Source organism: Oculina patagonica, chromosome 5 (genome assembly GCF_052425735.1).
Source record: "Oculina patagonica isolate OP01 chromosome 5, crgOcupat, whole genome shotgun sequence".
Taxonomy (NCBI): domain Eukaryota; kingdom Metazoa; phylum Cnidaria; class Anthozoa; order Scleractinia; family Oculinidae; genus Oculina; species Oculina patagonica.
This window is the reverse complement of record NC_135762.1, coordinates 24,423,309-24,450,467: the sequence shown is the minus strand read 5'-3', so window position 1 is coordinate 24,450,467 and position 27,159 is coordinate 24,423,309. Positions and strand designations below refer to the sequence as shown.

The 27,159-nt window shown below is 38.1% G+C and overlaps 2 protein-coding genes across 2 annotated transcripts; both read right to left on the bottom strand.

The window, feature by feature from the left end:
- Positions 1-654: 654 nt before the first annotated feature.
- LOC144653441 (sushi, von Willebrand factor type A, EGF and pentraxin domain-containing protein 1-like) lies at positions 655-10,362 on the bottom strand. Its single transcript, XM_078513428.1, has 6 exons — positions 10,298-10,362; positions 8,987-9,193; positions 4,671-4,925; positions 3,883-4,137; positions 2,294-2,506; positions 655-967 (listed from the first exon to the last, which is right to left on the bottom strand). Exons 1-6 carry the CDS (start codon positions 10,350-10,352, stop codon positions 771-773), a joined length of 1,182 nt encoding a protein of 393 aa, XP_078369554.1. The 5' UTR covers positions 10,353-10,362; the 3' UTR covers positions 655-770.
- A 5,959-nt stretch (positions 10,363-16,321) lies between these two features.
- LOC144655071 (uncharacterized) lies at positions 16,322-21,270 on the bottom strand. The gene is made up of 2 exons (XM_078515291.1): positions 21,240-21,270; positions 16,322-19,988 (listed from the first exon to the last, which is right to left on the bottom strand). Exons 1-2 carry the CDS (start codon positions 21,268-21,270, stop codon positions 16,573-16,575), a joined length of 3,447 nt encoding a protein of 1,148 aa, XP_078371417.1. The 3' UTR covers positions 16,322-16,572.
- Positions 21,271-27,159: the final 5,889 nt, after the last annotated feature.

Genomic DNA, 27,159 nt, shown 5'->3' with positions numbered 1-27,159 from the left:
AACCTTTTGGGATATTATTCTACCGACCGACAATATATAGCTAATTTTCATTAAAATTTTTATTTTCTCTTCCTGCGCGCGATCGAATCAATTACATTTTGCAGCATTTTGCTGATTTGAACGTTTGCAAATCCAATTGTTAATGGCAAGGACAAGGACAAAGGAAGTTGTTGGCCTGCATTAGTTCATTAAAAACATGCGTCTTCTTTTAGATATCGTATCTCGAAAAAGAATTTGGTAACCACTATTTTTTTTGACTTGTAAAGTAGCATAATCACTCCGTCATTTCATCACTCTCGAGGCGAAAGGAACCCCGCGCTGTAGCCTACCCACTGACTCAGTGTGGCTATAATTCACGTTACAATTCTTGGGTCACTTGCCGTTTTTTTACACTTGAAACAGGGGAAAAAATTCAAATCCCCCCACCCCTTCCCCATTACAATGTTGTGAACCATACGTAACCGTCTATAGAATTCGTAACGGAATGTCACGTTACAGTGAGAGAAAATAATATTTCTCTCGGTTACAGTTGTTAAAATGAGTTTCCCCGAGGAATTACGGGGTGAATTGAAGGCTAAAGGCGTGGGATCACTTACGTAAACATTTCATGCTAGGCAAAATGAACATTTATGAAACAAAAAATCACACTTTAACTGTTAACATGCGATAGCTTTTATTTCTCTTTCTAGTTCTACGATTTAATCTCCAGTCGTTCAATCTACAGAACAAAGCCAAACTGGACCTTGTGACATGTTCCCGAAAAATCACTGTTAAACATAAACGTGAACTTTTTCAGGTTTACAGTCGCTGTTGAACATACAATAAAATGGTGGGATCCTTGGACTTTTAGCGAAGTCTAGAAATTTCTGCTTTAATTCCGAAACAACTTGAGAGTGTGCCTGATTTCCATTAAAAAAGAAATACTTCGACAGTCCGGGGTTGTTCACCACTGAAGGACCAGCGCCGCCTGAAGAAAAAAAAAAACAATAAGAAATAAAAAATAACTTTTATAAGAAGTGACTTAAATCATTTTAGTCCTGACAGTAATCAACATAAAGTTTCTCATTTCAAACAGTCAAGCGACGAGAACTACTTAGGGAAACTCGTCAACAAGAGAATTTTTTCTTGATAAAACGTACAGCAACTAATGGGAATAATAATAATGGGAAATTTCCAGTGAGATCTTCCACAAAGTGGCTTTTCTTGATCCCAGTGATTCCAGATCAAATTGGAATTTAGAAGTGTGTATAAAATGTGTCTATAAAATGTCTTTTTATAGAATGTCTATAAAAAAGAAGCGTGTGCTAATAGAATTAGCACTTTCCGCCATCTTGGATTTCACCATTTTCTTGGAAAGTCACAAAATCAAGGAAATTGATGCAAAATCACAAGCCAGAATGCTTATGGAATGTAAAAATTAACAAATCGTTCAATTTTGTTTCAAAAAACTGGAAAAAATAAATAAATATGTTAAAAATGACGATTCCTTGCCAGACCTGCTCAAGGCAAAGTCAAAAATAATGGACACATGGTTGACATGTCAAAATGTCTGCAAGGAATGAATGAACAGCTACTGAAAGTTTCAGCATTGTAGAGTTAACATGATCCTCTTTTCAAAATTTCGGAAAAACCTAACGGGGGTAGATGCTACTCGGCCCCCCACTTGTCGGCTAGTTGTACGTCCGAGGGTTAATCCACTCTATACATCCTTACTTAAATGACCGTATTTTCTTTTCCAAGATGTCAAAGGAACCTGAGAAATTAACCGACGAGAATGAAAAGCTGCATATTTTCAGCGTTTGGGGTAGATACAGTAACCAGAAGATATAAACATCTTTACTTCTGGTAAGGTTTCTTGAAAAGCCAGCTGAACCTTTTCCAATTTTTTTCAAAATTTGGAAAATGCCTTAGGGGGGCACCTCCCCCCCCCCCCACGAAATTTCAGAGCCTTACCACTAGAACGGAACAGCTCAGCATTCTAGCTTTGTGTCCAGAGGCTCTTCCCAAAATGATGCCTTCACTTCAGAGGCATCGCTGACGTTTGAGACATAAAGGATTGGTTCATTTCAAAATAGCACCTTCTTCTTCTTTACGCAAACGAAAAGTTTATACAAAGATATGTTAGTCACCAATATTTCAGCTTCCAAAGAGTGTTAATACCCTTTGAAATCCTTGTCTGAAGTAGTCCAAAAATCGAGAACCGGCCGCCGCCATCTTGGAGTAAATTGAAAAGTGGCATTTTGGAGTAAACTTCTCCTTTAATTGTCTGGAAAAGAACTAGCTGAATACATACTTGCGCAATCCGGCCACGGAAGCTGGAGGTTTGGAAAAAGATAATGCGTTCGCCAAGTGCCTGCGTCATCACAAATGTATAAATAGGCAGGGGGAGCCACAAAATCAGTGCCATCTTGACAAACCACTTGGCAAAATGCAGACGAGCCATCATCACGGTTCAAACAAACCAAGGCACCGTTCTTTGGAGGAGGGTACATAGGACATCTGGGCCCTAAAAGTGATCATACCAAGTTAGTCTTAATGCCAATACAGAATACGGTATACAAAAGAAGAATTGTTCTTAGCTCGAATTTCCTCAGGGAACAAAATAAAGCTTCTGAGCGCGAAACAGAAGTCAAACCCGTGACCTTCCAAATACCAGTTTAGAATCTTCTTTCCTGCCTGCTCTTCAGATACCCTCTGTCTAATTTCTTGGCAAGCATAAACGATTTATGTTCATGAATAATGAACTTCATGTTCTAATGTAGGGTCTTTTTTGCCTGTTTTTTTTAACTCTATCTAAGGGTGAGTGATAAGAAGTGTATATGATAGTGTATAAGAATAATGTTGATTGGACTGGTGTTGTTTGGACAGCAAAATCTGTAACGGTTAAGAGGAAATCCGCCAGGACTTGGAGTAGTTATTGGACAAAATTATGTACCAAAACTATTTACACCTGATTGCAAGCTTTTGTGTTACTGCTTCAAATATCTTATCGAAAGAAATCTTTTCTGACAACACCAAACATCGAAAACAAATTTCGAAGTTCCACTGAATTCCCATGAATCGCTTAAAAGATGTAAGCTTTTGCCCATAGCTTGTGAACTTTGAATATCATTTTCTCAGAATCTGATAAGAAATTGTTGTACCAGAATTATTTCCACCTTATTGCAAACTTTTTTGTTACTGCTTTAAATATCTTATCAAAAGAAATCTTTTCTAACAACACCAAACATCGAAAACAAATTTCGAAGTTCCGCTGAATTCCACTGAATCGCTTAAGCCGAATTTACAAAATGGCTACACGTGAGATTTTGCCTATACCTTGTGAACTTTAAAATTCATTTTCTCAGACTCTGATAAGAAATTGTTGTTGGTGTTATCACGGATAATTACTTACATCTTTACCTTAAAAAAGTTAACAGCGTATAGAGTATATCTGTCTGGATTTTACAAAACGTGGACTCCGGGATCCGTGCTTGAAGGCCGACTCGTGGGACAACGTCACCGACCCCGTGGGCAGCAAGCTGGGGCCCTGATCTAACAACCCTAGGGAGCCCTGGGTCAGCTGTTGAATTGCAATCCGGCTGGGGGGGGGGGGGGGGTGGCTAAAGTCAGGTTTTTGGCTTGTTTTCTGCAAAGACTTTGCTTTGAAATGTGGTCAGGACTGCTCCTGGCTTTTGGTTTTTGGGGGCTGGCTCAGAAGCCTTGAGACCACTGAGAGCTCAGCTGTGACCGGGCATGGGAAGGCTTCCTAGCAGTGCCCCGCCCTGGGCTCTCTGAAATCCACAGGGGGAAGGGAGGAGAGGGCTAAGAGAGTTGCTGGCCTCAGGCAGTTCCTGGGGCCTTGTTTTCTTAAATCAAGACAGATATAAAGTTGTTACTTACTCTTTAGTATTATGTTAAAGGAGCACCCGGTATAAATGTTCGGTTTCGGGAACGCAAAGTCCTCTACAGTGTACTGAATTTTATATGTTCCAGGAACTCGATAGTGTTCACCGTTACGTCGACTGGGGACGATTTTGGGGGGCAAGTGTGAATTGTCGGAGCAAACTGGCACGTCCCATGACACTCTTACCAACGAACTTTTCCCTTCTCTGACAATGTCGCCTGGGCAGAAGCTACAAGTTGGTGGCTCCAAATCTGGAAATGAAATTATAAAGGAGAAGTATAAAGAGGATTGTTTTTCGACGAAACTGTGCTATAGTAGTTTTTGAAAATAACCCTAGATCACGAAGGGAAATATTTCAACCTAATTCTTGAATAAAAGAACAAATCGTGATCGTTTCTAGCATATTTTTGGGACAAACAGGCGAGAATTTGGCGAGAACTTGAAAAAAAAGAGCCGACAGTTTTCAAGTACTAATTCATTTTGACCCTTTCTACCCAAGGCCAGAAACACTCGCCAACGTTTTAAGTATACTAGGCGGTATTTTATAACAAACCTGGACCATTTTTGAATTAAGGTTTGCATTAACAATGAAATGTTTCTCAGCTTTTGAAATTACACAAATACCCAGGATACTTCCCTTTTAAACGATCTCCATTAATCATATTTGAAGGGTGAGTGTAACTCTGTAATGAAGTCCTAGAAAGACTGACATTGCTTCATTCTGGTACCTAATAATAAGCGACCGTGGATAACGTATTCCAATAAATAATATTTATAAGATTACCTTTGATGTACACCCAAAACATACACCTCGCCTTGTTTCCAGCTTTATCAGTGGCCGTGACAGCAACAAGATGTCGGCCAATGGTAAAATTGTGGGGAGACGCGTGACTGGATTGCAACGTGACCTTGGCATTGGGTTCGACTGCGATCGAATTGTCGTCAACGTCTATTTTCCAGGACACCATTTCTGATGGGCTTCCTTTCCTGGCGGTGACTGTTATGTCATCGGGACAGCGCAGGTTTGGGGCTCTAGCGTCTGAGAAATGCAAGTATCAAGCTAGGTATGAAATCAAAAATTTCCAAGATACAAATAAGGGGGAGGCTGTTAAATAGTTTTTGTGATCCCGAATTTCAGTTATAGCAAGCTCCTTATGGTGCTGTTTCTTTCACGGGAACTTAAGAATTCGATTTTTTTGTTTCGTTTCCTCAGAAACGATACGGTATTATTTTGGCTTCGATGTGAACTATTTACACAGTGAGGGCTACTATCCAATCAGAAGAACGGTCGTAACCACAAAGTAAATACGTTTGACTGAAGGCAATTAAGTTCGTAAAAACATGTTCTTCAAATATCGGAAAGATATTCTCAGCATGATAAAAAAATATTGAGAATCGTTGCAAACAGAAATATCTGGCGACTGCAATGGTTTTAAGTTTGATTAAAGCGATGTATTGTAAGAAAACTAGAGAAAGCTCTCGTAGCGTTTAATTGTTAAGTAAACATTCTAGCGATTTTCTGAAACGGAAGTAAATTTTCACCAATCAGTGTTTGCAATCGCAAACAAAAAAGGGATGACTTGTCGTGTTTGCTCGCACGGGGGGCTGCTATCCAATCACAAGAACGGTCGTAACCACAAAGTAAATAGGTATGACCGATGGCAATTAATTTCGTAAAAACAGTCATGTTCTTCAAATATCGGAAATATATTCCTCAGCATGACCAAAAAAATTTAGATTCGTTGCAAACAGAAATATCTAACGACTGCAATGGTTTTAAGTTTGACTAAAGCGATGTATTGTAAGAAAACTAGAGAAAGCTCTCGTAGCGTTTAATATTATTCTGAAACGGAAGTAAATTTCCACCAACCAGTGTTTACAAGCGCAAAGAAAAACGGGATGACTTGGCGTATCTCGTGTTTGCTCACACGGTAGAGCTTAAGCGCGCTACAAAGAGAAGTGCATATTTGCAGGTGACTTACAAAGTTAATTTCACTTCATGTAACAGAGGAATGTATAAATGTGGGAGATTGCCCTATTCTATTTGTACAGGAAAATTTCACGGCATCTTCGACGTCACAAACAGCGCGAATACACGCAAAATCGCGTGGGTTCTCGCGTGGATGTACCCGGACTTGCGTGATCAGTGTCACGTCGGCGTCGCAAAAACATTCGAGTCTGCACGGAAAGTTGATAAGTTCTGCTCAAAGTTTAAATTTTGTATGGACAGTATCGTATAGCAAGGTGTGCAACTGCCGTGTCGAACTAAATTCGTCTCCTTAGTTGATGTAACGCTCAATGTTAACTACCGTTGCAACTGCTGGTGCAGATTTCTGAGATTAAATTAATGATATAAACATTATTTGGATTATTCAAAGCCATCGCGGTCTGATCGAAACTCCACAGTATCGCCAAAAATGCAAATCGTTATTATCAGTGTTACCAATGCAAGGCTGTTACACTGACAACAGAAGCAACTTGGCTGTGTCTTATTCTGTGGAGATAATTTTATATTTGCCGGGAGAGCGTGCAGCGCGGATCGAGCAAAATACAATCCTGGTACGACTATATATAACATATAACTTTCTTTAAACTTGAATTTTGCTTAATTAAAAATCCTTGTTAAAAATCTGTGTATGGTAGCTTTTTACATTAATTTGCTTTGGTTGTTTGCGTGTCTTTGTAAAGTGACAACAGGCATTTCATTTTGAAGAAATGGCTTCGAAACAGTGTGCTTATCTCTGTTCTTGTCGACCAGGGTTTTGGTTTGTATGAATTTGGCATTTATTTGATTTGAGCATGTGATCAACTCAGAGAAGTATATACCTCAAGCTTTTTGTCAAAAGGTAATAATTTCATCTTCGATTAAAGTGTTGTTTTGCATTTTATCAGAGATCAGTAGTCACAAAACACTTTATTTATGGAACTGATTTATTTAAGGATTGTTTGTTTCAAAAAATAAACCATTTAAATTAATTGCATTACTCTGATCTTGCATTTTACTCTTGTGGTTTCATGTTTCCCCACATTGATAGGAATATATTTATTCTTTCTTTCTTGGGAAGAATGTATTTTGAAGAGCGCATCCAAAGTTATGCTATCGGGTGCCATTTTTAAGCAAAAAAGTGTTCTGCAGAAATAAAAAAAAATCATTTTAATTTCCACTGGATGAGTAAAAACGATAAAGGCAAGCTCCCTTCACTTAACTTAATTTGGAGAGAAAGACATGTGCTATTTCTATAAAGAGAAATATTTATGTGTTACTTGAACTCTTGAAAGCCAAACTGCAGCAGGATGTAGTTTATGTCTCCTTTACATAAAATCGACAGTAGGTGTAAAATGAGAATTTAAGTTACTACTGAATATGAAGTTCTTCTTTTCATTCTGCACTCGTGCATAAATTCGGCAAATTTAACATACACTAGGACCTTCTCCAAATTAAAGTAAACCCCAAACCCACCTCTCCTTAAGTGTTACACTATTCTTACCCTTCCGCAGTCAGGAAACGAAACACTATTTCTTTTTGAAATAGCTGCTTGTTCACACTAATTGTTTTGGCAATTGCCTACGAGTCCCCCCACCCCCTCCCCCCTTCCAACCTACATCTATGAAATAGCGGTCTTTGACTGAACTTTGATAAACAGGTAAAATAGCTTAAGGGGCCTACAACAGCAGAGAAATGCATGTGTACATAGCGTTGATTGGCAACCAGAAAACATTTTTTTTTAAATCACTCAGCTGCAACGTCTTTTTTAACAAAATGTATTCCAAGACAAAAAGTTAAGTTTTTGCCAATTGTAGTTTTCTGTTGATTTTTATCGCTGTGGAATAGTGTCAAATTGTAATTTTGTATTGCCCTTTTTTGAACGGACCCTTTCGTTTTCAATTTCAAAATTAATCCATCCACATTTCTTTACATTGCGTCATGCGCGAACAAGTGTGGCGGGACGGACGCCCAATGTGAGGCGACTCGCGCGATTTCATCCGTAATAGCAAGTTCCCTAAACCATTATAGTTGCAATGTTTGGAAACCTAAATCAGCGTGAAGCTGCTCTTTTTCTCAAACCCCAGCCTTTGCTATCCTGCAGCTGAGTGCCAGGTTTTTCCTTCCCGTTTTCCGGTGTCAGTCATGTCTTTATTGCGACCCGCTCAAAAAACGAGGTTTTTTCTCGCGGCCTCGCCACTCGTGGTGACGGCCTTCGGCCGCCGAAGTATTTACCGCGCGCGAGAAAAAATCCTCTGGTACCCAGGGTAAGTCTTTGCTGAAATAAAAACATTTTGTCATAAAACCTCCCTTTCTTTACTCCTCGACAGCAAACTCATACAGTGTGCTCATAAATATGTTTTTAACCCTCGGACGTACAAGCAAACTCATACCCCCACCATCGTACAAGGGGGGGGGGGGGTGGTGGATGGAACCCCTCCACGGAGTTTTTGTTATATTAAGGCGTAGCGAAATTATTTTGCTCTCAGAAGAAAACCCGTAGCTTACTCTACAAGATGGCATAATTTTAATTGGCTGTGACGTCATATGACGTCACGTGACGTCATTAGAGCCGCCCTCTTGGATCCGCCATCTTGGATTTTAACATTTTCTTAGAAAGTCAAAAATAACGGAAATTGATGCAAAATCAAGTCAGAATGCTTATGGAATGTTAAAATAAACAAATCGTGCAATTCTGTTGAAAAAAACTGGAAAAAATAAAGAAAAATGTTAAAAAATGACGATTTTTAGCAAGACCTGTCTGTATTTATGCTGTTGCCATGGCAACGTCAAATATCATTGACACATGGTTGACATATAAAAATTTCGGCAAAGGATGAATGAACAGCTACTAAAAGTTTCAGTACTGTAGAGTAAATCTTTTTCTCAAAATTTGGAAAAAACCTCATGGGGGGGCATCCCCTTGTACGTCCGAGGGTTAAAATGTTTTTTAGAAACAACAAAAATCCAGGCTTATTTTAGGAATATTACGATATATAATTAATTTAGATCTCCCTAGGTCGGTAGAATGCATGGTTCTGCATTTTGCAGAATTAACATAAAATCTTCCCGCCAAAACTCTTTTTTTTTTGGCTGGGAGCTAGGGTTGGACTTACCCACGCATTTGTGTACTTTTCCGCTCCAAGTTCCATTAGCCTGGCACACAAATCGGAAAAAAACCCGGTTTGGGTCAGTTTCCAGAGAATAACCTCTGACGCAAACAAAGGTACAGGTTCGATTGACTACCTGTGGCCCATTTATACACCACTTGTAGACAGGATACGTTAATGGGATGGAAGGCAGCTTTGGACAGCCAGCGCTCACTGGAAGGAAAAAAAAACGAAATGATGGTTTAAAAGGGGATAATTACGGAGATTGCGTAACAGTTTTGGTCAAAATGGAACTAAGGCCCCGTCCACACTGACTCGCGTGAATTTAAAAACGCATCTTTTTTTCCCCGGTTACGCCAAACGTCCACACTGAAACGGCGTTTTGGTCACCGAAAACGGGGCTTTTCAAAAACGCTCAAAAAATGAAACGTATCGTTTTCAAATTTGCGGGGCGTTTTCAAATTTCTCTGCTTTCAAATTTACCCGGGTCAGTGTGGACGGGGCCTAAATATACGACTATGTACCTTCGCACATTTAAATATGAGCATGGAAAACGACAATGAACATAATCAACATATCGTTGGAGGGAGAGCTGATTGTTATGTTTTCGAACGCACAAAACAGAAATATTTTTTAAGACGGAATCGATCTGGCAATCGAGTAATATCAATTTTAGTTGGACAAAAATCTAGTACCAGAATAATTTTAGTCCGATTGCTTAGTTTCTATCCTTGTAACAACTAAAGATGTAAGTAATTATCCTAGATAACATTAACAGCAATTTCTTATCAGAGCCTGAGAAAATGAATTTCAAAGTTCACAAGAACCGTAAACTGATGTAAAATTTCACGTGTAGCTATCGTCTTTTAAGCGATTCAGTGGAATTCAGTTGAACTTCAAAATTTGTTTTCGATGTTTCGTGTTGATTGAAATGCTGGTTTCTTTTGATAAAATATTTCAAACAGTAACACAGAAGTTTGCAACAAGATGTTAATAATTTTGGTACATAATTTTGTCCAGTTAATACTCGTAGTCCTGGGAGATTCCGTCCTAACTCGTTGAGCTTTAGTGCATGTACTAGCGTAATAATAGTTATGCTGTTGACTAATCTTGACTAACAAGAAGTGCATTCCTTAGACTACTCCTTCAAAACTTAGACTTCAACTCGATGATGATACCTTTCATTTTGCCTTTGAATTGTAGTGTTACATATTCATCTCTCTTATAATTCTACCTTAGAACTAATCACGGTCTTACCCAAGAAAAACAATTGTCCGTAAACGGGGTTCATAATAAAATTACAATAAACTTCTTTACCTGCGTAAATGTCCGACTGCAAAGCCAAAGCGGCGAGTACCAATACGATCATCATTTTGAGGTCTTCAAAGGTTTGAAAATTGTGAGATTCAAGACTGAATGACATCTTAATTTATAACGATGATTACTCTGACTTTTTAATTAAGAAGTTTGCAATTATGAAAATTGCAGAATGTTTGTTTGTTCATCTGGAACCTGAAACAACTTGAATGATAATTGTTTTTCTTTTCTGTGCTCAGTATTACTGTACTCTTCCTTTAATAACGATGTAACAACAAAAAACTCGTCTTCTGTCCTTTAAACTTTGAAACCATGACAATGAAAATCACTAAAAAATAACAAATACAGTGAATGCAAACATCATTTTCGTTTTGCGTTCTCCTTAACCGAGACATTTCAAAGAAGTCAATTAATATTAAACCCGTTCATTAGGGAACCTATATCCCATGTCGTTCGCGACTGAAATACTTAGTTTTTCTTACCCACTGTGTTGCGGTGCTTCTTTAATGTTGGCTCTGCATATTTGCGGTGCATCTATTTTATATGCCCTTATTGTAAATTAACAATGTGTTCATGCTTTGCGTGCACTATCAAGTTATGGTGGGCCCGAAAAGGTCGGAGAGCACGGAGTAAGGGTTGCAACTATCCTGAACGAGACTACCGTAAATTATCTAATAAACGCCCACTCTCAAATAAACGCCTCGTATCTAAAAAAACGCCTCCCCTGACGTGTAAAATTTATATTAGACGCCCCTCTCTAATAAACGCCCCGTGTCTTATAGACGCCCCCTCCAAGAATCGCCTCAAAAACAAAGGAAACGCTCCATAATGTAAAATCACGCACTTTGTTTAGTTTTTGCTTGACTCGGACATCGAAGAGGCCAACGACGCCAACATGGTTGACCTCGATGACGATGAAGACATCGATATCGAACTATGAACATCTCTAGGCTTTTCATTAGCGCAGATTAGATATGTCTCCCATTCGCACTCTGTTTCCTATCTTATTCCGAGAGCAAAATACGCATCTTTTTTGTTTTGTTGACGTTGTTATAGTAAAATTGTAATAAACGTCTCTCTCTAATAAACGCCTCATGTCTATTTAACGCCCCTCCTCAGGACCCCTAAAATTTAATAGACGCCCCGGGCGTTTATTAGATCATTTACAGTAGTTGAGACAATCGAAAGTAACGCACTTTTCGCGAATGTTTTAACTTACAAGCTGCTAGCAAACATTTTTTTTCCTGAATTGCGATTTCTGCGGAGTTTATTATTCTCTGTAAGTTCAATTGCATTGCGGCGGCAGCCTTTTAGTTGCGGCGTCGGATTATAATTTAAGTCTCAAAAACTAAGCGAGATCACTTTAAATCAGCACAATACTAACACAAAGAACAAAACGAACACATTGTTACATGATGTACTGCAACGGAGTCAACATTACTACGGCTTGAATTTATTAAAAATCGATGTCGCTAAAAAGCGACCGATAAATTGGGCCTAAGCTCACTAGCTCAGAACGAATTTATGTGAGCGATAAAACCATAATTTGCCAAACGTATTTCCCTGCCTTCGCTGTTTGACATTTAAAATAATACTAAGCGAAAGAAATTCAAATGAAAAGTTTAGTTTTTTAACTACTCGGCAGTTTTTAATGAACCCCATCACACTAATGCCATTTACCGCTAAATCAGTATTACTCTTATTTTTCCTGGCAACTGAAATTGGTTGGACATCAAGTTGTTTGTTCATCTGGAATCTTACACAGCTTCTTGACAACCTCATTACACTGGCAATTAAACTTTTGCGACATTGAATTTTAGCGAAAAGTTTTCTATTTTTAAAAACTCGCGGAAATATATAAAAACGCGCGTAAAAAATCCTTTTAGTTTGCGCACAATTTTGAATTCCTTGAATGTAACAGGTCGGTGGGGTCCCGATTTAAGGAGCCACCAAAACGAAGACCGTCACGAACGATATATTTTTCAGCCCACTGCACAGTAAAATGTACCCCGATAGTAAGATATATTAGAGAAAAAGAACCCAACTCGTGATAAACCAACACATTCAGTAAAATACAGTAAAAACACATTTTCATGGTGTTTCTCAGAAATTTCACAATTTCTATCAATTAAAATTCAGTATTTTGGCTACAAAATAAGAGTGTTTTTTTTTTTTTTGTATAAGAACCTATTGTTCTTAGCCAGCCTAAATAGGTTCTTATATATTTGGGTATTAAAATGCTCAATTAAATTTGTTTAATTGAAAATCTTTTAAATACAGAGTATAGAATACTGTATAAAATTATACTGGTGTAGCCTTGGGACTTGAATCTGTAGAGTGCCCTGACTTTTGCTGAATTTATTATTGTTTAAAAAATAAGGCTTGGCATTTTTGCGGTTTAAGATACAAATGTTCAACCATTATGACATACTAGTACTACAGTAGCTCTCTGAATGGTATCACTATGACAACTCCTACAAATAAGAACCTACTAAGAACCTAATCAGCCTGAGTTCGGAAAAACTACCCCAAAATATAAGAACCCATTCAGGGTGAACCCAAAAATTCTAGGTTTTTATACGCGGGTGTTTACTGTATACGTCTTTCAAAGACGGCCATCTTTAAACTTGGGCAAAGCAACAAAAACAATGAATCATGCATATGGTCACGGTATGTTTTTGTTGTCATTGTTGTTGTTGCTGATGCTGTTATTGTTTTGTTTTTCTTTGTTTTTTCTTTTGAACTCGCTTTCCTCGCAAGTTCTTTTTGTTCTGTACGAATGGAATAAGCGACACTGAGCATAAGGAAAATTATGGAAAACAGTGTTTTGACTGTTTGTGTTGTAAAAAATTGACTTTCCAATCTCGCAAAATTAACATTTTATCCTATCTTGGATTCCTCTCAACGTAAAGCATAAAACAACCCTTAATAAATCACAAATCAAACTCCGACAAAATTAATCGCGAACTGACATTCTTCTGATAAACGGACAGGATGACTGTTGTAGTTTTCAAATTACATCAATTAATTATAGTTCGCGTTGTCTTTACAGCAAGGCGCCCAAAAGTGTGACCACTTTTAATTTATTCAAATTCTTTCGTGCAGATTTAATCCAATCAAAAGCCGTGGATAGCTTGCAGTTGACTTCTGATTGGATTAAATCTGCACGAAAGAATTTGAATAAATTAAAAGTGGTCACACTTTTGGGCGCCTTGCTGTAACTGTGCTTGTACAATGTCGCGTTGTCATGGCAATAGTTTCCTGGACGACGGAGTTATTCAGGAGGTATGAAAATTCATTTGGTGGAAAAAAAATGCGTCAACATATTTTTTTTTAACTATGGTAATATATTGTCGTCCTCAGCGACAAAAAACTCAATAGAATCATTATAAGATGTGTTTTTACCCGTCACATGCAATTCCTAAAAGAAAGATAACCCACGGTTAATTTAAAAACGAACAATAACAATGCATCAAATTGTATACGAGGTATTTTATTTAAATTTGTAAATTACTTTGTCCCTAGAAAGTCGTTATTTATTCTGGGTGGTAAATAATGATGACTCCGTAATTTGATCTGGTCAAACTTTTTCATAATTGTCATTTTTTATTTTTTTTTTTATTCTTGGTTATTTTTTTCTTAGTTTCAGCAGGTTAGTTACCGGCGAGATCACTCCTTCTGGACCATCAAACTTTTAAACTTAAAATTGAAGTAAGTTTGCTTACGATAAAGAGGTGAACACTTAAAAACTGTTTTAAATTAACCAAAGATTCAAATCTCGTATCAGTTTCACAACAGGTCTATAATATTGAATAATATATATATTTTTTATAGTTTTCCAATTACAAAATCGAAACTCTTATATACTTTTTATTTTGAGTATTTTAGAGGTAAGACGTTAGAAAGTTTGTAAAAAACTCTATTCTAATAAAAGTATTTCTACACTGTATCCTCATCTACAAACACTGTTTTTTTTAATGTGCAGTCGAACCTTCCGTAAGCGGACACCCTTAAAAAAGTGTCAACTTGGGGGAGTTGTGTACTGATCAGAGCTAAAAAATGTCCGTGTTAAGCGTTAGGGGTCCGCCTATGAAAGATATCCGTTACGGGAGGTTCGAATGCACTGTGTTTATTTGCCAAACCCACACAATGAAGGCCTGAAAATACAGTCCAGCCTCTCAGTGCAGTATTAAGCCAAGGTTCCACTATACAATGATACATTGATTATCCTAGGCAATAAAAATAAAACAAAAACGATTTTGCCACTTTTTAGCTTCTCCTACAATAAAAAAATTTCCAATTATTTTCCGTTTTCCTGGACGACAATCATAATGTAATGGACGATTGGCCATCATCTCGTCTAATTGTATCGTCACGCAATTCTGCTCAGCACGTACAGCTGTAGGTGAAGATTGCGTGACGAACCCACAATAGTTTTACAATTTAATATTATACACTTAACTCATTGTTGTCACAACAAAAATAATACAAAATTGACCTTGTCGCACATTTTATTTAATAACTTCAAAAGTATTTACAGCTATAAAGTCTCCAATATCTCATTTGAAAGGGCACAAAATATGCTTTCTAGAAAAAATATAATCTCCTTCATGAATACTTAAAACGTTTCATAAAAATTTTGAATCACAAAAAATCAGTAAAAATAAGTCACAAAATTTAGGTAAAACCGAAATAGTGCAAAAACGCTCCACTGGGTAAATTTTAAGGTCCAAGTAATCATTTTCCGTGTTCTAAGACAAAATTGCTCCCGAAAACCGGTTGAAAAAATTCCAAAGAGGGACTTAATTATTATTTTTTTTCTTACGTAAACAGAAGGATCGCATTTCAGTTTCCATGGCAACGACTTATCAGAGCTCAAGTTACGTGCGGCTACTCACGTCTGCATAATCCCTAGAAAACAAGTGATTATCAAAGAAATTGAGCTTTACCTTCCCAAACTCGACAAAGGACAAATTGTTTATGATAAAGGCAAGTTTCTAAACATAAAAAAAAACGGCGATCCGAACGGTTTTTTGTCGCATTTTGAAGAACATGTGCTTATATCGCAAACAGACACAAACATGTGCGAAGCAAAATAAAAGATCATTTACCTCAATTTTTCGCTTCGAATTTCGAGCTAACTGTCCAAATAACTTTGTTTGAGACTTGAAAAATTTCTGGATCAACTTCCTCCTCAAAAACCATCTTCACCGGCTTTTAAAAGCTGTTTAGAGTCTGTCAAAGTTCATTCCACATCGGCCGCCATGTTGAAATTTTTTTAACAAACACGGGTCACGCTTGGAAAATTGGTCATGAAAGGGACATTCAAGTGTCTTGGCCCAAAATTGCTCTGTAATTGGCTAATCATATCAGCTTCCTGTTCTCCAAATTTGGAGGAAAACGGAAGTAAGGCAAATTTTCTAGGAATTTTCGCGCTACCGGTCCAAAAGGACCGGTAAATGGCCGTGCGTGTTAATGACTGCTCCCAAGGGAAACGGTTAATTTTGTTCCCCGAGAATCTCAATGTTTCCTGAGGGACTAGTCATTAAGTGATTTGTTATATAGCACAACGAAGACTCAGAAAAACGGCGGTCGTCGGTCAACATTATCGGGCAACATTACACTCTTACCCTCTGACGTCATAGATTTTGCAATGTTGCGCGCTCAAAGACTTTTGGCGGGAAACGGTTTTATTGTTAGATGTCATGTGACCTCGAAGTGGCCAATAAGAGCACGCGCTGTTGGGAACAAGAGCCTTAAAAGTAAACATTTTGGTATAGTCTATTTTTAGCCAACATGTTGGTCGGTTCCCATTTAAAACCTCTAATTTAAAGTTTTCGATTGAATTAAGTGAATAAGTACCAGTTAATGACGAAATCCCCGCGATGTTCGTCAACCTGGCATGTCTAATTAAGCAACTGCGAAGCGAAAATTCGTTTTGGTATTCACTAATATGACTACAGACAAAATGGAACGACATAAAGTCCTGTTACCAATTAACTGTAGAAAAATCAAGGGAAAAAAATCAACGAAAAGATCAACGGCGACAGTTAAGGCGTTTTTTTAGATGAATTAAATAGGAACCCACTAGAGTGCGAGTACCTCATTGCAGCGCGGGTAAATATCGAGACTGTTGCTAACCAACCAGATTAAAGAATTTAACCTCATCATAAATCGAGGAGTAAAAGCATCAAATCACTGCAGGCGATTTTACTTGTCTGTCATTACGGTACTTTTCATTCACCAAATATATAAGAAAGTTACTTATTTTAATTTTAGTTGGTAATGATCTCTATGCTACTATAGAGAGAACGGGGTGTTTGAGGCCTGCCTGTCAAGCTGTGGCTTCCTCTGCTGCTGTGTCGAGTTTCGGATGGTTCAGGAGTTGCCGACATGCTTGCCCTGCTGGTGTCTGAAGTTTCAGACATAACTGGTGCGGTCGCATCATCTGGAGGTCGTTGGCAAGCGGGTAGGTATCTTCTGCCAAAACTGCAGGCCAACACCAACAACACTGCAATGGGGACCCACGACAAAATGTTGAGAACTATTTTGAAACCATTCTTTACACCTCTGGTAGTCGTACCGTTGTTGTCAATTGGGGAACTTATCATAGCAATGAAGGAAAGAGTGGTCAGGAGTACTACGTCAGATATGTACATCCACTCGTAGCTCTTCTCGTCTTCTCTGACATCACGAGCTTCCTTGTAGGGCCTTAGGATTGCAAAGATCAGCAGGATCAAGATACAGCAGCCCTCCAACAGAAGTCGTTTCACTGGACTCGCCGGCATAAACGTATAAATCACCAGGATACCCAGCCGGCAGATAAAGTAGAAAGCCGCACACCAGCGATACTGATCTTTAAAGCAACTTTGAAGAGCATCAAAAAACGGATTCCAGCGATTGAGATTTAGCACGGGGCGAAGATTATTTGTCAGCCGCGGGCGAAATAAAAGGAACGACGGAAACGGTAACACGAACACCACAATGAAGAATATGGCAACGATTCCATAAATGAGATGCTTCCCTTTGAAATACTGTATGTCACCATTGACGAAAAGCACGGTCTTTGATCCAACGTTGGCGTAACGCAAAATCCTGAGAGAAATATAGGTAACATCCGTATAACAAAGTACAAGGATGGTGCATATGCCGCGAAATGGAGCTCTGACCCGTTGGCTAAAGCACCAGTTTGGAAAGGCGCCCACCATCTTCGCTAGCAAGACGACAATTGCTATTACGTACACTGGCATGGCGTACATCACCATTAGCTTGTCTGCATCGTCCCAGCCTTTTGCCAAACAGAAGCTGTGGCCCTCAACTTGAATTTGCATATTGGTTAAAGCAATGACAAATTCACTAAAAGAGTTAAATTGGAATCCATCTGCTACTAAGAGTTTCATGACTTGGTAGGAGTACAACCAGGCGTTTAGGTATCCAGTAAAGACGTCGAGATCTATCAGCATGATTCCCATAACAAGCAGAAGAAGGACTAAACCAAACGGTATCAAGAGAAACAAGTACCAGTTCGAGCATCCCTTTTGGCATTGTTCGCTACCAACAGTTATGGTGTGATTTCCATCACATTGTCCGCAAAGTATGCTGCTCTGATTTCTACCTTCGTTGCACATGAAATCCTTAACATAACGATACTCGTTAGAGCTTGACTCGCTTGAATTACAGTATCCATCAGGACAGACATACGTAGAAAAATTGTCGCCAACTTCTCCTGCCCAGTATCCTTGCTTCACCAAAAGGCTCTTCCTATCAGAAGTACATCTTGAGACGCCTCTAGCTTGGTCTCTTAATTTTGGGAAGGACTTCGAATTCATGCATTTGCACATGGATGTTTTATTCCAAAAACGAAATCCGGGGTAACACTTCTTTAACGTTACATTTTGTATCTTTATTCCTAAAAGTTGATTACCGATGCAATTTAGCTCAACAGAAAAGCTGCTTTCTTCTCTTCCGTGTAAAATGATATTTGTAATTTTTTTGCCAGTCGTGAGAAACAGGGTTGATGGGTTATGAAGGCCAACTGAAGGCGGTTTGATCACAATGTCAATAATTCCTGGAACGAGATTCTTAACCTCGTCACGCAAAATAACAGTTGCATCAAAAACCTCACCTGGAGCAACCTCCCAGTCACTCTTTACATGCTCTATATCCACTGGGTCTGTCGCAACTTCGCCAGAAAAGTTCCTGAAATTTTCAGGCAAGTTTTCAAACTTGACAAAGTTCCATCTCAATACGGTGTTGTTTCGTCGATTCTCGCCCGCTTGCCAACAGCTTTTAAGTGTAGTGGCATAGACTGACTTTCCCAAGGTGCTACGCAGCGATTTGTTATCTTTAAAGATGACGGTTGTTTTCCACTCATTATAATCCACGGTGGGATTGAAATAGCCGAAGAAACAAGTGTAAATGTTAGTACCAGTTGCGTTGAAACTTACCAGGGGAGGTCCTGGGGCTTGAATATACATTGCTCCACCTTTGTCTTCACACGAATTTGCTTCAAAGGTCAAGTTTGCATTTTCCTGGAAAATAATTCTCGATCGTCCATACATTGCTATCGCACCACCTCTAAACCCAGTGTTGTTGATAAATTGTAGTTGGTCATGAACTTCGAGTGTTGATCCATCTAAAACTAAGGCGGACTTGCTATTGTTCACAAATTTGGAAGTGTTTTTGAATATCATAGGTACTTCCATACTGTAGAGAGCTCCTTGTCCTATCGTCAGGGAGCGGTTAAGAAGTTGAACCTCATTAGACTCAAACAGGGTATCATTATCAAAACAAACACGGAATGGAATTTGCGGTCCAATTTGGTCTTCATTATAGTTGTAAAGATATAGCCCCATGGCGGCCCCCACATTTCCTATGTTGCTCTGCCAGCTGCATCCGTTGAAGTAGAACTGAGTGACGTTAGGATCTGTGTGTTTGGCGCATTTTCGGGGAATTGTTGTGCCAAAGATTGAGGCACCACCTCCCCATACGGCCACGTTGTTTGCAAATGTGCAGTTCTTCATATGGAACCGATTCAAAATAAGCTGAGCATCTTTGTGTGGCGTATTTCCAGTGCGAGCTCCTCCACCAGCCAAATCTGCTGTATTTCCCAGAAACGTCGTTCCATCTATTACAAAGGAATTGTTTTCCGTGTTGTCTGTCGTTTCAATTTGAAGACCCCCTCCCCACGAGGCCTGATTAGCAATGAAGTTACAAGCTTGGATTACAACGCTGCATCTAGTTGCGTTCCCATTGAAGAACACTGCCAATCCGCCACCTCTACTAAAAGAAAGTTCTGGTGTATTGAGATCTTTGTATTCACTGGTGCGTGACAAGCGAGCTTCGTTTCTTAGAAAGTGGCAATTTGTAAACAAATAGTGGTTGTCGTGTTGATATGAGTCATGCTCGCTTGGCGTTACATTTACTGTATTAGAGCCGTACCGGTTTAAAATAATAAAAATCCCGCCTCCTGAATGCACGTACTCGGAAAGCGGCTTCCATTCTCTTGCTTTATCTGAGTTGCTGTCATTAGAAGCCTTATTATCAGCAAACACACTGTCTGTAAAGTTCACGAAGCCTCCGACGTCGTACAAATTAGCGCCTAGTCCTGGAGATGACGAAATTTCGACATCGTAGATGTCGAACGGGCTTTTATAAATAGATGTCTCTTTACATTGATTTCTTAAAATCTCTGTAATACATATAATAGGTTTTCATTTTACTAGTTTAGCTTAATTTAGTTTGTTTTTGATTGTAAAGCCACACTACTACTACTACTACTACTACTACTACTACTACTACTACTACTACTACTACTACTACTACTACTACTACTACTACTCACGAGGTGTACGTCAAGGGTGTATCCTAAGCCCCCTTTTATTTAATCTCTATATAAATAATTTGCCATATTTATTTGAAAACACTCTATCTGATCCATTTGTACTTCCAAATGGAACAAAAATAAACTCCCTGTTGTACGCAGATGATTTGATTATACTATCAAGATCCAAACTTGGATTGCAGAACTGTTTAAACGTCCTTTCGTCCTATTGCGAAACGTGGATGCTAAAAATCAATCCAAAGAAAACAAAAATAATGATAAATTAAAAAACGCCAAAGAAAGTCCATTGACATCAGCTTCAATATAGGCACTGAATCAATTGAAATTGTTCAAGAATACACGTATTTAGGAACACGTTTAACCCCAACGGGAAACTTTACTCTTGCACTCGAACACTTAAAAGAAAAAGCGATGCATGCCTTTTTTAGTATACGAAAACACTCAACCCTTAATAGACTTAGACCTAATACTGCATCCCAAATTTTTGACACAATGATATTTCCTATCTTAAGCTACAACAGTGAGATATGGGGGATGTACATGAAACAGAATTTTAAAACTTGGGATAGTTCCCCAATAGAAAAAATTCATCTCAAATTTTGTAAACGGTACTTAGAAGTAAACAATAAGGCCTCGAACATAGCTTGTAGAGCGGAACTTGGAAGATTACCTTTAATTATCCCAATTAACCAGAGAATTATGAAATACTTTGTCTATCTAAACAAGAAAGACAACGACTCAATTGTCAAACAATCTTTTCTTATGTCAAAGAACTTACACTCTATCAACAACTCCGGATTTTATTCCAATTTTTTGAATTTAATAGAACACTACCATCTCCCCAATTTCGACCCGGAATCTTTAGATAATTATAGAATTAAACGATACACAACCAATATGAAAGAGAAATATATATCTTTCTGGCGACATAGCCTAGAACACTCAAGGAAATTAGAATTTTTTAAAGTTTTTAAAAATGAATACGTTGCATCTGATTATTTACAACAGTTAAGATATTTTAATGAAAGAAAAAATCTTGTGAAATTTAAATTAAGTAATCACAAACTTATGATTGAACTGGGTAGATATCAGACTGACCATATACCCACAGCAAATAGATTATGTCCATTGTGCAAGTCAAATCAAGTAGAAAACGAAACACATTTCTTATTAGATTGTAGCAAATACTCTTCCCAAAGGCGGACATTCTTAAAACGAATCAATGAGATAGTACCTGACTTTGAAAGGAAAACAACCTCAGAAAACATTAAACTTCTTATGAACTCTAATGATTATCATGTTAATAAGCTAGTTATGAAGTTTATTTCTTCATGTATGAATTTACGTGATGCATTGTTATTATCAGGTGAAAGCGATGTAACTTAATCAAGTTTTAGTATGATATAATAGGATCGTTTTGTTACTTTTAGTTTAGATATGCTTTTGCAACACTGTAAACGGTAACGGTCATGCAAATAAAGCAATTTATTACTATTACTACTACTACTACTACTACTACTACTACTACTACTACTACTACTACTACTACTACTACTACTACTACTACTACTACTACTACTACTACTCCTACTACTCCTACTACTCCTACTACTCCTACTACTCCTACTACTCCTACTACTACTACTACTACTACTACTACTACTACTACTACTACTACTACTACTACTACTACTCCTACTACTCCTACTACTCCTACTACTACTACTACTACTACTACTACTACTACTACTACTACTACTACTACTACTACTACTACTACTACTACTACTACTACTACTACTACTACTACTACTACTACTCCTACTACTCCTACTACTCCTACTACTACTACTACTACTACTACTACTACTACTACTACTACTACTACTACTACTACTACTACTACTACTCCTACTACTACTACTACTACTACTCCTACTACTACTACTACTACTACTACTACTACTACTACTACTACTACTACTACTACTACTACTACTACTACTACTACTACTACTACTACTACTACTACTACTACTACTACTACTACTACTACTACTACTACTACTACTCCTACTACTCCTACTACTACTACTACTACTACTACTACTACTACTACTACTACTACTACTACTACTACTACTACTACTACTACTACTCCTACTACTCCTACTACTACTACTACTACTACTACTACTACTACTACTACTACTACTACTACTACTCCTACTACTACTACTACTACTACTACTACTACTACTACTACTACTACTACTACTCCTCCTACTACTACTACTACTACTACTACTACTACTACTACTACTACTACTACTACTACTACTACTACTACTACTACTACTACTACTACTACTACTGCTACTACTACTACTACTCCTACTACTCCTGCTACTACTACTACTACTACTACTACTACTACTACTACTACTACTACTACTACTACTACTACTACTACTACTACTACTACTACTACTACTCCTACTACTCCTACTACTACTACTACTACTACTACTACTACTACTACTACTACTACTACTACTACTACTACTCCTACTACTACTACTACTACTACTACTCCTACTACTCCTACTACTACTACTACTACTACTACTACTACTACTACTACTACTACTCCTACTACTACTACTACTACTACTACTACTACTACTACTACTACTACTACTACTACTCCTACTACTACTACTCCTACTACTACTACTACTACTACTACTCCTACTACTACTACTACTACTACTACTACTACTACTACTACTACTACTACTACTACTACTACTACTACTACTACTACTACTACTACTACTACTACTACTACTACTACTACTACTCCTACTACTACTACTCCTACTACTACTACTACTACTACTACTCCTACTACTACTACTACTACTACTACTACTACTACTACTACTACTCCTACTACTACTACTACTACTACTACTACTACTACTACTACTACTACTACTACTACTACTACTCCTACTACTCCTACTACTCCTACTACTACTACTACTACTACTACTACTACTACTACTACTACTACTACTACTACTACTACTACTACTCCTACTACTACTACTACTACTCCTACTACTACTACTACTACTACTACTACTACTACTACTCCTACTACTACTACTACTACTACTACTACTACTACTACTACTACTACTACTACTACTACTACTACTACTACTACTACTACTACTACTACTACTACTACTACTACTACTACTCCTACTACTCCTACTACTACTACTACTACTACTACTACTACTACTACTACTACTACTACTACTACTACTACTACTACTACTACTACTACTCCTACTACTACTACTACTACTACTACTACTACTACTACTACTACTACTACTACTCCTACTACTCCTACTACTCCTACTACTCCTACTCCTACTACTACTACTACTACTACTACTACTACTACTACTACTACTACTACTACTACTACTACTACTACTACTACTACTACTACTACTACTACTACTACTCCTACTACTCCTACTACTACTACTACTACTACTACTACTACTACTACTACTACTACTACTACTACTACTACTACTACTACTACTACTACTCCTACTACTCCTACTACTACTACTACTACTACTACTACTACTACTACTACTACTACTACTACTACTACTACTACTACTACTACTACTACTACTACTACTACTACTACTCCTCCTCCTCCTCCTCCTCCTCCTCCTCCTCCTACTACTACTACTCCTCCTCCTCCTCCTACTACTACTACTACTACTACTACTACTACTACTACTACTACTACTACTACTACTACTACTACTACTACTACTACTACTACTACTACTACTACTACTACTACTACTACTACTACTACTGAACATCTGCGTAAGCGGTCATGGAAGTGCAAGTACAAAAAGAAAGGGCTTTGTTTGCTTCTTTGCTATCTGTTCGTGGCTTTTCCTACGACCAATATATTAGTTAATTTAAGCTGCAAAAGAATTATTTTTTTAAATGTAAAGTTTTAAAAGAGTCGAAAGCTCAGGCAATATCTGGAACAAAATATCGGTCTCATAAAGCCCTGATTACCTTTACGAAAAGAGTCTCCACAGCCTCCCCCCCCCCCCCCCTCCCAACTACAAGTCACTAGTCAGCGCCGCTCTCCCCATTGGAAAAATGCTCCGCGGTCCCTGTACTACATGACTTTGTTTAGTTTTTGTGTGTATTGAAATGATTTAGGGATTGAAGGGTTATAATTGGTATGACGAGGCATTCCCAAATAAGTTGATTAAAATAAACAAGTTGAAGCAAATGAAACTATCAAAACGTGCAACATAGGTTTTGTTCTGGCCATTTTCACTGGCCTTTTTACAAGCATAACCGCTGCAGAGTAGTCGAGAATAATTTGAGGCACACTAGTTGGTTTAAAGTTTAGTGTCTTTGCGCATGATACTAAATTAGGAGTATAAAATGGTCAGGATAATTTATCAACTGAGGAATCTAGTTTCAATCTAGTTATTTTCCCCTCCCAGTAATTCGGCCCTAAAAAGTTCGGAATAAACTACTATATCATGGGTTTTGGTTAAAAACAACTGAAGAAGAAATCACTCAGGCCTACACATTAAGTTTATTGAAGCATTCAAGAGCAAAACACCAATTGTTAGTTTACTTCCTGAAGGTCTTCCCTGTGACGTCAACCTGCAAAAACCAAAACGGTATGTAAGTCCATTCAGCTCACTGTAATAAAATCTCAGTGCCTTTACTGCATCCGATTGGTATTCCTAGCCTATATTCTTTGAATATAAAGAGGATATTACACGGTGGCGAGAAGATATGAATTTTATGTTCGAGTGGCAGAAACGATATCTCACGAGTGAGCGTAGCGAACGAGCATGTGTGATATCGTTTTTGCCACGAGAACATAAAATTCATATCTTTGAGCCAAAGTGTAATGTTCTTTTTATTATATGGAGACCACATGTAGTTGACGTTGCCGAATTTTATTTCATTGTTTTCGAATAATCGAGCCAGTTTTACAAATCAGCGTTCGTCTTTATAAGAAAATACAAAGCACCCGTGCCCAGGATATAGAAACACTAAAAACTGAATTCCGATCAAACAAAATACTCGTCAACTAAATAACACGTAAGAACGGAAAACATCACTGACTTTGACTTGAATCCGATGCGGCAAAGTCTTGATGGCCGATCAATAGTTTTCAACTGCTTTTGTTTTCTTCTTCACGACGTCTTGCACTCGTGAAATCCCTTGCGAAGAATTCCCTCTAAAATCTTTAAAAAATCGTCAAGGTTTCCATTATCCTATTCTCATTATTAACCTTTTTGGAAAACTCATTCTTTTTCGTTGCTTAGTTAAACAAATTTAACCTTCGTGCCGATGCTTGCTAACAACAAATGACACGAAACCAAGCTCATTCAGCAAAATAGAAATGGCGCAAATCGTGACGTCAATGAGCGATATGTCACTCGCATGAGTGTCATACGGAAAATACGCCACTCGGGTCCCGGATGGAGTGGCGTATGGAATCTACGAGTGGTTTAGTTCCCAGTAAAACACTCTCCTCCATATAATAAAGCAAATTATATTTACATGTCTCAACTTGTTTCCCGAGCCTTTCACAAGACTAGATGATAAGACCACCTAACGACGGAGGGCAACATTGTCACAGTGCTATATTGTTGAAGTCGGTTTTCATGGGGAATTAGCCGTCCAACTCCAATAACGCAATCAGCTCATTTTATACTGTTTATTTTCCAGCTACAAGTTCACTGGTACTTGTAGCTGGAAGTGTAGTCCTTTATCTGCTAAAATATGCAAAATCACATGTACGTTTTCAGTATTTCAAAAGTTATGACCGTTTGTATCAGCACATGTGCGAGTAATAACGACAATATAAGCGGAAATGTTGTTATTACTCGCACATGTGCTGATACTAGGCTGATACAAATGGTCATAACTTTTGAAATACTGAAAACGTACATTTGATTTTGCATATTTTAGCAGATAGAGGACTACACTTTTCGGCTGTGTAGAGTAGAGTTATCAGCTAGGTCTCGAAATTGAAATATTCGCTTCCAAATCAAGGTCAGTTTTCAATCTTCGTTCGATGCCAATCAGAAGTGGTCATTATATCCTTGATTCCGCATTTCCAGATAAATCGAGGGGAAAGTTGCTACCTTCTTAGAAAACTAGAAATGTTTATGAACAAATTGATATAAAAATTGTCGGTGTTCGATGCGAATGAAATATTTGACAGCAACTCAAAAATGCCTATTTTTCTAATTTTTCAACTGTTGCGGCGGGCCCGAAAGGGCAAAATATTTAATGGCTCCTAACGCGGCCAGAAAATCATTTTGAATCAAACCAAATCTGTTTTAGTTCTAGCCTCGGTAAAGTCTTTCAGTTGCCAGAGTTTTAGACAAAATTATTTTTTGACGCGAATTTGAGTGGGTGTTTTTAAGAAAGAAAGCCTCTTAATACTAAGGGCCTGTTTATATCGAGGCTTTTTGTCCCTGGTAGAAGGGTTACCCTCCATACCGAGCCACCCCGGGCGAGGGAGCTTTTCATGCGTTTCTTTATAAATAGCTGCGCCGTTTATATCAGTGAGAAATTGCAAAGTTGGTTCGGGAGGCTGGGTCACTCGCTTTAAAGGTAGGGTGACCCTGGGGAACGAGCCAACTTTTTTCCATATAAACAGCTTGGTTATTTTTTCCTCGCCTACCAGGAACAAGTTGACACACACGGAGCATGAGCAAATGCTGCAATCGGCCAAAGCAACACTGCGGATAATTTGATATCGAGTTGGCGGTAAATTTGTCCGCAAATGGTCTTATATTGTTATTCTCAGCGACAGAAAACTCTCAATGTATAAGAATGCAACTGGATCTGGATCACCTCCACATGCATTTCCAAAACAAAAGAAAGCCCTCGCGCGGTTAATTTAAAAACGAAC

Excerpts from the sequence above, each read along its gene's own strand:
- LOC144655071 (XM_078515291.1), bottom strand. The coding sequence starts at position 21,270 with ATGGACATAATCTATTTGCTGTGGGTATATG. Across the intron at positions 19,989-21,239 it reads CTATTTGCTGTGGGTATATG|AGATTTTAAGAAATCAATGT; the intron begins GTCAGTCTGATA and ends TATGTATTACAG.
- LOC144653441 (XM_078513428.1), bottom strand. The coding sequence starts at position 10,352 with ATGATGATCGTATTGGTACTCGCCGCTTTGGCTTTGCAGTCGGACATT. Across the intron at positions 4,926-8,986 it reads AAAAGTACACAAATGCGTGG|ACGCTAGAGCCCCAAACCTG; the intron begins GTAAGTCCAACC and ends TGCATTTCTCAG. Across the intron at positions 968-2,293 it reads TCCGTGGCCGGATTGCGCAA|GCGGCGCTGGTCCTTCAGTG; the intron begins GTATGTATTCAG and ends TTTTTTCTTCAG.